The 12890-nt window shown below is 37.2% G+C and overlaps 1 protein-coding gene across 1 annotated transcript; it reads right to left on the bottom strand.

Annotated features, from left to right (window-relative positions):
- Positions 1–1344: 1344 nt before the first annotated feature.
- Positions 1345–4928, bottom strand: LOC103127223 (olfactory receptor 4K15-like). Its single transcript, XM_007538120.2, has 2 exons — positions 4036–4928; positions 1345–1372 (listed from the first exon to the last, which is right to left on the bottom strand). The coding sequence occupies exons 1-2, from the start codon at positions 4926–4928 to the stop codon at positions 1345–1347; spliced, it is 921 nt and encodes a 306-aa protein (XP_007538182.2).
- Between the last annotated feature and the right edge of the window lie 7962 nt (positions 4929–12890).

Below are 12890 nucleotides of genomic sequence, written 5' to 3'. Positions count from 1 at the left end.
AGACTGGTCCTGAACTGAGTGCAGCCTAAAATGTTTCTAGCTGTGACCATGGACTTTGAGGTCAGACTGACAGAGACTCAGAAGTTACACAGATTCCTGTTTTAAATATAAATAGATATGAACCCTAGGTCAGATCAATGGGGTTTATAGTTAGTGATATTTATATATTTTCCCCATGTTTTGGAGCTATTCTCTGTCCTGATCCAGTGTTCTAGTCCTATTTTCAACTCTGACACCATTTTCCCAGACAATACATTTAGCCCACAACAGCATTTTTATTGTGGCTCTGTAATTACTTATTCTTAAGTAAATAATTTATCTCACCCTGTGGCAAGTGACAAAGCTGGACTTTTCACTGTCGAAGTTGTATGCTAAGCACTCTGAAGTGGAGTTTTGACATGGTGGGGAGATGTAAAATTTAAGCAAATACTTTGGCTGTTCACTGTAGAACCATATGAAATGTAAGAATAACAGTAGCTGAGTCTGTCTAGGATGTCAGGCAGGTTTAGTGAGATATACAGTGGATTTAGAACATGTAGGAGTTAAAGCATGGACAAATTCAATCTGATTTGCAGAATCAGAAGTAAAAGGAATTGGATTACACTTTCTTCTTTTTTAAAATTTTATTTATCCCCGTTGATTGCCCTTGTTGTTTTATTGTTGTAGTTATTGTTGTTGTTGATGTCGTCATTGTTGGATAGGACAGAGAGAAATGGAGAGAGATGGGGAAGACAGAGAGGAGGAGAGAAAGATAGACACCTGCAGACGTGCTTCACCTCCTATGAAGGGACTTCCCTGCAGGTGGAGAGCTGGGGACCTGAACCCGGCTCCTTACACTGGTCCTTGCACTTTGCGCCACGTACGCTTAAGCCGGTGCGCTACTGCCTGACTCCCAGGATTACACTTTCTACAGAGATATAATTTGAGGTGTCAGAGTAGTAAAACTTACAAATATCATTACTAAGCTGCATTGTCAACTCACCAAGAGTTGGGATTTGTCCAGTCTCTTTATTTCAGAAGTTCCACACAACCCGAGGAATTAAGATGCTACAATACACATGTTCTTCCTATGTAATTTGCAATAGTCCTGTAATTTACACACTGTATTTAAAGGGCATCACTGCAAAAGTGCATTTCTCATTGATGAGTAATTTTGGCCCACTGGGATTGCTGCTAAGAAACTCTTTTATATTATATATTACCAAATCTTATTCTATCTAGGGATTTGCACTTCTAAAACTCATGTTCCCAGTACATCTATATATTAAGTATTTTAATACCCTGTTGTAACTAGTGTAGGATTCACTTGAAAGTAAAATTTTGAAATATTTTCTCAGATTGTTATCATATTCTTAAAAAATAAACTTTTCTTCTTTCTACAGATTCAATTTTGTTCTAAATTCTACTATGAAAATTTTTTTTGTGAAGTAGCTATTATGTTTAGCTATATTCTAATAACCAGATGGATCCATGTGACAAAAGATTATAATATTTAAAATTCTAAATCATTTATGAAAAAATAGAATGTCTTTTCCTCTACAGATTTTCCCAGTTAAGTATAATTTAGAAGTTTGTAAAATATATCTACTGCATGTAAAAACCACAGAATGAAAGTTAAACAATGTTGAGACAAAAGGCCTATCATTAAGTAGACTGAAATTTATAAGTGTAATAAAATAAAAATGTAAGGGAAAATAAAATTACATAGATATTCAACTATGATAGAGACAATGTTAGTATATCACATATTATATTATATTACACTATATATTATATTACATCACATACCACACATTATGTTGTATGTTATTATATCACATATTTTAGAAGACCTTAATTACAATTCTTGGTTTTTGTAATACATCTATTTGAAAATGGAATGTTGCTTATAATTTCAGTGCAGAAGAGTAAGTTTTGAATTGTTATCTGTTTCATAGTGGTTGTGAATTTGATTGGAGGAAATAAAAGTCTAGAGATGCATAGTTACAACTGGAGGCTGTAACTGGTACACAGTTCTGTAAAGATGAGATACGTGTGGCTCACAGACATGCAACAATGCTCCAGTTCACTATTATTCTGCCTCTGTTGACCCCAACTACATCTGTGCTGGTAAATTGCACTTTACTTTTTGAAAAGCAAAAGTAATGACACAGATAATAGCAAACAAGTGTTTATTTTTACTGAAGTACAAACAGGGGAAATACAGTTGAATAAAGACAGGTTTAGTATCAGTATAAATACTACGTTTCTTATAGGGAATGTAATCTTAAGAGAATTCGCACAATATGAAAACTTCATTTTAAATTAAGGACATACAAAATAAAAATAGTGAGGAATATTTATGCATTAAATGAACAGATTATAGTTTTATTTTCAGTGATGCAAAATACAGTAAAGCATACAGTGAATTAGTGTGGTTTTATTAAATTCATGGTTAGCTTAACTCTCAAATATTTAGGAAAATGTTTACGATATGACATATGAAATATATACATATATTTATAACATGAAAGCTAGGTTATGGCAGCTGACTTCAGTAGTGATATAGACAGTATTGCTAATCTTTTCACCTCTAACTAACTGTGAACCATAGCCTGAGTACAGTAAATATCCCATTGTCTTTTTTTGTAATAACCTGGACTGGACATTATAGAGTAAGATTATCCTGGAGGAACTTGGGAGTTGTGTAACACTGGAGTGACATTATCACATATTTCCAGGTCATTACAGAAAATGATTCCCTCATCCTTAATGATTCCTTTGTCTCTACTGTCCTTTAAATCAGTGTAAAATACCAGTAAACACCTAATTCAGAACACATGTGGCAAGAATCTTGTTCTATTATATAACTCATTGTCAAATTTCTAAATAAACATGCTATATTAATATTCTATGAAATTAAAAGTGGTTATCATATTTTGACATCTGCATAGCTTTGAAGGGATGAAATGATAACATAAATTGTATGTGATCGGGAGTCGAGTGGTAGCACAGCAGTTAAGCGCAGGTGGCGCAAAGCACAAGGACCGGCATAAGGGTCTCGGTTCAAGTCCCCGGCTCCCCACCTGCAGGGGAGTCGTTTCACAAGCGGTGAAGCAGGTCTGCAGGTGTCTATCTTTCTCTCTCCCTGTCTCCCCCTCCTCTCTCCATTTCTCTCTGTCCTATCCAACAACGAAGGCATCAATAACAACAACAATAATGACTACAACAATAAAACAACAAGGGCAAAAACAAAGGGAAAATAAATAAATAAATATTAAAAATTGTATGTGATCAATATCATAGTTTCTTAAAGGTATAAAAAATGTGGTCTGTGAGTTCTGTATGTGAGCAGAAAAAAGAGGAAAAAGTAGTGGATTTGAATTGTTCTTAATATACCAAATTGGTTTGTGGATCTTTTTGATGGTTAGCATAAACTAATTTATGTAAATTGTGTAAAAAAGGCATCCTAATGGGATTAGTTTCAGTAGTGTGTTAAAGCATAACCTCGAGCTATAGATCACAAAAGATATGTTTTTAGTTTATTCATTATGAGTACACAACTAAATCTTTATAAAATTGATTTCATAAAATTTAAATTATATAATAGTTTGTGAAGCATATTGCTATTGGTTCTAGGTAGAAAATACAAATGAAGTCACTGTATTTTACTTTTATTTTTATTTTTTATCAGAGCCCTGTTCATCTCTGGTGATGCTGAAGATTGAACTTGAGACCTTTGGTGCTTCATAAAAAAGCTTTTTGCATAACCATTATGTTATCTCCTCAGCCCCAAATTAGCCATAAATTATTAAACTACAGTAAGTAAAAGTGCAATTTAGAAAATACAAAATCATGTAAGACTTTCTTTACTATAAATATTTAACAAAACCACTAAGTTTACCACTTTAAAGAAATGAAATCTTTTTTTTTTTTTAAAGGTAAATTCATGTTTCCTTAAGTTAAATCCTGTCTTCTCAATTCAACAAATGCAGTCGAGGTAGAGAAGACTGAGAAGGCAACCTGGAACGTATATACCGAGTCTTTAGTTTACACATTGCTGATTTTACCTCTTTGTTCCTCAGTGTATATATAATAGGGTTCAATATAGGTGTAAAAACTGTAGAAAATACTGAAAGTATCTTATCTACTGGGAAGTTGTTAAAAGGCCAGGCATAGATGAATATACAAGGTCCAAAAAAGAGGGTCACGACAGTGATGTGGGCTGTCAGAGTGCTGTGAGCCTTGGCCATACCCCCTGAGGAACGGCTTCTTACAGTCACTAGGATGATGGTGTAGGAGATAAGCAAGAGCAAGAATGAAGTCATTCCCATGAGACCACTGTCTAAAAGCATCAACACTTCAGGGACGTAAGTATCTGTGCAGGCGAGTTTGATCACCAGAGTAAGGTCACAGTAATAACTGTCCACTATGTTTGGGCCACAGAAGGGCAAGTTTACAGTGAAAGCTAACTGGCTTAGGGAATGCATGACCCCAATGACCCACGAAGCTACCACTAGGCCTCTACATTTGCACGAGTTCATGATGGTTGTGTAATGGAGAGGCTTGCATATAGCTACATACCTGTCATACGCCATGGCTACAAGGAGCACCATTTCCCCTCCAGCAAAGACATGAAGCAAGAATATCTGAGCCATGCAGCCCTCAAAGGAGATGGTCTTAGATTCATGAAGAAAGTCATGAATCATCTTGGGGGTTGCATAAGTGGCTAGAAAGACATCGAGAACTGAAAGGTTACTGAGCATGATGTACATGGGTGTGTGCAAGGCAGGCTCAGAAATCACTGTGAGGACAATGAGGAGGTTGCCCAGCACAATGGTGATGTACAGGAAGTTGAACAACACAAAGAAGAAATACTGAAGCTCCCAAGAACTGGAGAGTCCCAGCAGTACAAACTCAGCAACTCTAGAATAATTTCTTTGTTCCATGCTCTCAACCCACAAGAGGAATACCTATAAAGAGAAGCATTAATTATTTTCAACAGCAAGGAAATACCCCGATATTCTGATGCACAAATGAAGTTACCAAAGAGGGGAGGTAGAGTGAAAAGATCAAGGCATTTGGTGGACTTCTGGGTGCTGGGGAGGGACAATGGTACCTTGGTGGTGGTTGTGGTGAGACAGAACATAATTTGGAGAGAGATGGCATTGTACTCATAAAACTACTCATGTAGTTTTTTTGCAAACCAATGTCAACAAACAAATAAAATGTAATGTCTAGAGTTATTACTTCTAGGAAATGCTCTTTTAAAAACGTGTTTGTTTACCTGTGACAGAAAGATAGAAGAGAGAGGTAGAACTAGAGTATCACTCTGGCACATTAGATGCCAAGACTGAACCTAGGACCTCGATTTTGAAAGTATCGTACTTTAGCTATGGCATCACCTCCTAGGACACTGGGAAATGTTTTAAGTCAGACACACTCTTCTTTGAATTAGTAGTTAGAAGATGTAAACTTAGTAAGCCAACAACTCCTTTTTATACATCCATGGGTTAAATATGGTACTTGCTAAATAACATGTAATAAATAACATTTCAAAAATCAGAACTTGGAGATTGGGTGGTGAGAATTGTGTGGAATTGTACCCCTCCTACCCTATGGTTTTGTTAATTAATACTTAAATAAAAAAAATCAGAACTGAAGGAAGATATTGAGTTATCCAGAGCTCTGTTCTAACTTTCTTGCCTTGTTGATTTTCATCATCTATCTGGGGTTATCTACAAACTGTTTCAATTCTCCTCCTCCTCCTCCTCCTCCTCCTCCTCCTCCTCCTCCTCCTCCTCCTCCTCCTCCTCCTCCTTCTCCTTCTCCTCTTCCTTCCCCTCCTCCTCCTCCTCCTTCTCCTTCTCCTCTTCCTTCCCCTCCCCCCTCCTCTTCCCCCTTCCCCTCCCCTCCCCCTTCCCTCCTCCTCCTTCTCTTCTTCTTCCTCCTTTTTTTTCCTTTTCTTAAACCGGAAAACTGCTTAGCTCTGGTTTACCATAGTGTCTGGGACTGAAATTAAGCCTTTTGGTGATTCAGGCATGAAGCTTTTACCATTGCTCCTATTCTCCATCCCTACACAGTTTTCAATTCTTTGAGAATTTTCAAATGGCCATATTTATAAGAAAAACTTAATATTTTTTCCTGTGATTTTTTTACTATGGTTATCTTTTTTTTTAACCTCTGTTCAGTCTCAATTACTTCCACAACTGTATAGTTTGATTTTATATAATTTAGAAGATTTATTAATTTACTTAATTGCATGACATGAATGGGAGAGAGAGAGAGAAAGAGAGAGAAAGAAATAAACTCTGGCATGTGGTTTGAATTTGTGATCTCTAGGGCCTTAAGCACATGACTCTGGTGCAGTACCACTGGTCAGCCATAAAATATTTAATTCACTTCATACTGTCTTTATAAAATTTTGTTAACTGTTTTGGTTTGAAGTAAAGTACCTAGAAGCTAACATTGCACTGTATAAAAATAAATACAATGAGATCACCAGTATGATAGAACAGAATCTTAAGATAAGTTGATAGTAGTCACAGGGACAGAAGGATAGCTCACCTGGGTCCCCCCTCTGCTTTGCCATGAGGTGTAAGTGTGTAATAAGGAAAGCTTCTGGGCTCTGGTGTCTCACTTTCACTTTGTCGTTCTGTCTCTGTCTCTTCCTTCCCTATTGATTTTTGGCTGTCTCTATGCAGTGAGTAAATAAAGATAATAATAAAAAAGTGCTACAAAACAAACGAAACATCATAAACGGCGGAACAGTGCTTTGACCCCTGTTTTCTTGTCTTTTTCTAGAAAACAATCTATCTTGTTTGTATTTTCTATTAAGAAGAAAAGGCTTCCCAGGGAATAGACACTGAGCCTTTTGATGGAAAAAAAGAAGGTTCTCACTTTTCATTTTCTATGAATTTTTTTTCAGAAATTATAAGAGTTAATCAAGTATTGGGGTCCTGGTGCATGATGGCAGAAAAACACCTAAATGGCAGGTGAGAAGTTTTTGCAGACACCCAGCATGGAGGAGATGAGAAATGGTTTCCATGTGTAAACCATCGTCTGCCAATAAACTCACTTGGAAAAAAGAAAAAAAAAAACTAATGAATATGTCAGTTTTGGAAAAAATGTATGGTGAAGTATGAGGACAGTGGGCAAGGGTTTCATTTGAAAGTTTTTACATGCAATGCTTGAGCATTAAATGCTTTACAACAACTGATGAAGAGCATCATTATTTCCATTTTTTTACATAAATAAATTTAGGCATTAAAAGTGTAACTCACGTGTTTAATGTTAGTAATCACAAAGTTGTAAATTTATAACTTTATATTAGCTCTTCCAATCTCTTTCCTCATCCTTGGCAGAAAAGCCTCTGATGGAATCTAAACAGTATGGGTTAGGAGTATGCAACAGATGGAAAAATCCAGATTGGAAAGCGAGAGACTTTAGTTAAGACGGCTGCAATAAAACCCTGTGCAATAGGGATGTGTCATAAGTGAACTTACTTACTTTTTTGTTAAAAAGGTGTTACTTTCTGGTCAGTGAAATACTTCACAGTCTGCTGATTTGCCATGTGTACAGCCTGGGCTTACATTGAAGGAAGTTTTGGTGTTGTGGTTTCTCTCTCTCTCAAACAAAAAACAAACGAACAATCATTTACAAAATAACGATGCATTTTGAATCAAGTGACAAAGTTTAGTTTAAAATGCATTGGCCAGGGGGACCAGCATGATAGCTTATCAGGTAGGCTGTGTGTCCTGCCATGGGAGAACCAAGACACAGGAAAGCTTCAGTGCTATGGTGTGTCTCCATTTCTTCCTGTCTCTACCTGTTTCTCTCTTTCTGAAAAAGTCATTTGACTAGAAAGCAATGAACTCACACATACGTGAGTTCTTACCCACCAGGGAAAAACATAAATAAATAAATTAAATGCACTAACCCAGAAAGCTTTGTCTCTGATAATATTTGCTAAGTGGGCCGTTGTTTTATTACATATTCCAAAGATCCTGCTAAAACTGAGCATAAAAAATCAGATAAATAAATAAAGATTGTGGTGACAAAAATAACCAAAAAACCCAAAACTGTTCCAAAGGCAATTTATATCATCAGTTCTCACTTGGAATGAGAAGAGCATATTCTTTTTTTTAAAAAATTTTTTATTTACAAAAAGGAAACACTGACAAAACCATAGGAAAAGAGGGGTACAACTTCGCGCAGTTCCCACCGCCAGACCTCCATATTCTCTCTTGGAGAAGGGGACTTTGATCCAAACTGAGAAAGTATGAGTTTAAGCAAACACTGGGCAGAAAACTATTCTTACACGTCTTAATTTGATCATTTACCTATGAAATTACAGCTTTCTTTCAGTGAGAATTAATGGGAAATTGATGGATGTGGGAAAAGCAGGAGGAAATGCCAAAGATCCCTATAGAGATTGATACTGAACCCCTCTACTTAAATGGTGCTTTTGTCTGACTACTGAGGGGCAAGAAATATTAAATGTTCTGATGAGGGGCAAGAAATATTAAATGTTAGTATGATTTCACAGATTCTCCTTTATTCAACATTCAGTAAGAAAAGCTTCACAACCCCTCCAATCTAAAATATTACATAAAATAAATTTCAAATTATTTTTTAATAACACCCAAAGTCAAATTTCATGTACCAGGCTAACTTGTTCAAAAGAATCTTATCCTACAATCTGGTCAATCACTACTAAATAAATGAGTAAATAAAAGATTTTGAGCAAATCTGTAAGTTCAAATATAACAAATCATTGCTTTAAGTTTCTTTCTGGAGTTAACTGTTTCACTAATAATTTTTTAAAAAGAAAATACCAAGCAAATAGATCAAGCACATATAAATAAAATAATACAAACACACCTCATTCGATTATTTCCACACTTCAAAACAAAACTGAAGCAAGATGTTAACTTCAAGTAAAATTCTATGAGCTGAATCAGATCTAAACACTTTTGAGTGGATATAAAGTAACTATTAGCTCTATCCCATCCTTTCCCCATTTTATTGTTTCTCTACTTCATTCTGAATTTGAGTGGTGAAGTGGGAATATGGGATAGAAGATGTGTCCCATGTGATTTTTATTGTTAGATGTTTGCCAACTTGTTGGATAGGAAACATGGCTGATGTCCAGAGAATCAAAAACTTTTAACATTCTCTTAAATCCCAGAGCTACTCTTATATTTTATATCAAACCAATTACATGCTTCATGTTTCTGATAGATTTAAGGAATTTATTTTTTGTCAGCAGGGCTGTTGCTGAAGCTCAGTGCCTATAGGATTCCATCTTGTTGGGGGCCTTTTTTTTTTTTTTTATAGAGAGTGAGATACAGAAAAAAAAGAGGAGGGAGGGAAAGAAGGATGTGGGATACAGAAAAAAAAAGAGGAGGGAGAGAAGGATGTGGGGAGAAAGAGAGAGAGGTAGGGAGGGAGGAAGAGAGAGAGAGAGAGAGAGAGAGAGAGAGAGAGAGAGAGAGAGGCCTATAGCACTGCTCCACTGATTATTAAGTTTCCCACTGTAGGTGGGGATAGGACTTGAATCCAGGTCTTCATACATGGTAACATGTGAGCTTTACCAGGTGAGCCACCACCCGAGAAAAATGTTGACATGTAAGGATTTCTAAAATACTTCATGAAGGCTTTAAATAAATATTTAGTGATAATCCCCAATTTAGTGAGGAAAGTAATAATTCAGCAGAGACAATCTGATCCCCCACAATGGGAAAGTTCTTAAGAGTCCCTCTTCTAATCGGAACTTCATATATATCATGAATAAAACATCTAGCATGAATATATTTGTAATATTAGTACAAGTTGTATTCATTTCAGTGTGCTATATGAAACGATATTTAAGATTTCTCCCCTTTATTGGAGGATTAATGGTTTATAGTCAACAGTTAAATATAGAAATTGGTCCATGTGTAACATTTCTCAGTTTTCTACATAACATTCTAACCCCCCACCTAGGTCCTCTTTCCCCATCGTGTTCCAGGAACTGAACACTCCTTCCTTCACCCCAGAGTCCTTTACTTTGGTGCAATACACCAAATATGTGCTAAGAGTTTTATGTGCTAATTTTCTTTAGAATTTCTGCATACAGACTTATTAGTGAAATTGACCTTTAGTGTTCTGTGATTATTCATAGCCAGTTTAGCATTGAGTAAATGATAGACTCATAAGATGAGTTGGAACACTCAGAAAAGGACTTATATTTAAATGTTTTTTTTTTGGGGGGAGCTGGGTAGTGACTGGTAGAGTGCATATTACCATGTACAGGGACATAGGTTCAAGCCCCTATACCCCACCAACTGGGGGCAAGCTTTGTAAGCAGTGAAACTGTGTAGCAGTTATCTTTCTATCCACCTATCTTCCCCTTCCCTTCCAATTTCTCTCTGACCTGTCAAATAAAAATAATAAATAAATAAATATTATTTTTTAGTCACATATATTGATTTACTGTTGTTTTACAATACCACAAGCTTTTCAGGAGAATAATTTCATCACAATATTATTTTATAAACTACCTCAAACTGACAACATGACACCTTTTTTTTTTTAATTTAAGAAAGGAGACATTAACAAAATCATAGGATGGAGGGTTACAACTCCACACAATTCCCGCCACCTAATCTCTATATCCCATCCCCTCCCCACTAGCTTTCTATCCCTCTGGGAGCATGGACCCAGGGCTGTTGTGGGTTGCAGAAGATGGAAAGTCTGGCTTCTGTAATTGCTTCCCCGCTGAACATGGGCGTTGACTGGTCGGTCCATACTCCCAGTCTGCCTCTCTCTTTCCCTAGTAGGGTGGGTCTCTGGGGAAGCTGAGCTCCAGAACTTATTGGCGGGGTCTTCAGTCCAGGGAAGCCTGGCAGGCATCCTGATGGCATCTGGAACCTGGGGGCTGAAAAGAGAGTTAACATATAAAGCCAAACAAATTGTTGAAGGATTATGGACCCAAAGGTTGGAATAGTGGAGATAAAGTGTTGGGGGGTACTCACTGCAAACTCTAGTGTACTGCTGCTTTCAGGTATATATTTGCCCTGGTTTATGGATACGTGTGGACATATGCTCTGTCTCCTGGAATCTGGTCTATATCTAGGTTTTGGGACTTTGTTAGGAAGTGAACCACCTGGGATGGAATTAGAGAATACTATGAAAGGAAAGGTCTCACCGGAGTGATGAAGCTGAAGGGTTGTCATTCCACACCTGAAGTCTCTGGACACAGTCTGAAGTGAAGCATGCTGGGGTGGCACTCGTTGTGTTGATTAGGTTGCGATAAGTGGATGCAATATTATTTGATAAGAATTGGGAGAAGCATACGGGAAAGTGGGCCCCACCCTAAGGTTCCAGGACTGGGGGAAGTGTAGGCTCTATAGTGGAAATGTGACATTCCTGCTGTCTTAGGGTTCAAGAAGACAATGGATAGTTATTGTTAACATCACATTATTTGGTAATTGGGTTAAGTTTGAAAAGTCCCTTTGTTAGACATACAGTCAATTTTCCCCCTCTCATATTAAGTAGTGATTTATATGGCTACAATTTAATAGGTATGTACATAAACACCATTCCCACCACCAAAAGATTGTGTCCCATCACACCCATCCACCCCCCCCCCACCGGCCCAGGAAGCCACATATCCATCCTCCCCCTCACCACAGGTTTTTACTTTGGTGCCCTACTTTCAATTTAGTCAGATCCTGCTTTTAGTTTCCCTTTCTCATCTTCTTTCTCAACTTCTGTTGATGAGTGGGGTCATCCCATACTCATCTTTATCTTTCTGACTTAGCTCACTTAACATGACACCTTTTATCATCTTATTTAAAATATTTATTTATTGACATTAGGACATAGAACTTTCAGGAATGCAATATAAAAAATTGAAATGTACCTCCTACTCCCACCTTCCTCCTTTCCTTCTGGCAACTACCAGTTGACTTATAGAGCAAAAGTTAATTGTTGTATTATGTAGTTCATCTGCTGTTTTCTCTATATGCCACAGAAAACTGAAGTTCTATGGTGCTTTCTTTTTTTAAAGTTTATTTATTTATAAAATGGAAACACTGACAAGACCATAGTATAAGAGGGGCACAACTCCCACCACCAGAGCTCCGTATCGCATCCCCTCCCCTGATAGCTTTCCTGTTCTTTAGCCCCAAGGGAGTATGGACCCAACAGTCATTGTGGGGTGCAGTAGGTGGAAGGTCTGGTTTCTCTAATTACTTCCCCACTGAACATGGACACTGACAGGTGGATCCGTACTCCCAGCCTGTCTCTCTCTTTCCCTAGTGAGGCAGGGCTCTGGGGAAGCAGGGCACCAGGACACATTGGTGGGGTCGTCTGCTCAGGGAAGTCCGGTTGGCATCATGGTAGCATCTGGAACCTGGTGGCCAAACTTTCCAGTTTTGAAGAAGCGTCCATGGAGAGTCTCTGAGTTGCCATCTTGGCTCCGCCCCCTTCTTTTTTCTTATTTCACTTAACTCAATAATCTATCGGTCCACTCACGTTGTGGCAAATAGAAGAATTTCATTTTTCATTACAGTTGAATAGAATTCCTCTGCATTACACATCTCTGTATCTTTTATATGCTCTTCTAGTTGAACTATTCACCCCAACTGTTATCTTCTTGTTTTGACGCAAATTTCTTTCACTGTGCAGAAGTAGCATAGTCCCACTTGTTTGTACTTGATTTTGTTTCTTTTGTCATTGGAGTCATAACTCTGAACATATTCCAAGGCTGATGTGAAACAGAAAATCACCCCATTTTTTTCTCCTGTGAATTTTATAAAGTCTTACATACAAATCTTTAATCTATTTTAAATTAAGTTTGTGTATGATGTTATGTTATGATTATTTTGAATGTGGTTGTCCAGTTTTCCCAATCACACATATTG

The sequence above is a fragment of the Erinaceus europaeus genome, chromosome 16, assembly GCF_950295315.1.
Source record: "Erinaceus europaeus chromosome 16, mEriEur2.1, whole genome shotgun sequence".
In the NCBI taxonomy this organism is placed as follows: domain Eukaryota; kingdom Metazoa; phylum Chordata; class Mammalia; order Eulipotyphla; family Erinaceidae; genus Erinaceus; species Erinaceus europaeus.
Note: the sequence above shows the minus strand (reverse complement) of the source record. Positions and strands in the feature narration are given on the sequence as shown.

Excerpts from the sequence above, each read along its gene's own strand:
- LOC103127223 (XM_007538120.2), bottom strand. The coding sequence starts at position 4,928 with ATGGAACAAAGAAATTATTCTAGAGTTGCTGAGTTTGTACTGCTGGGA. Across the intron at positions 1,373-4,035 it reads AAAGAGGTAAAATCAGCAAT|AAGAAAAGTTTATTTTTTAA; the intron begins GTGTAAACTAAA and ends ATCTGTAGAAAG.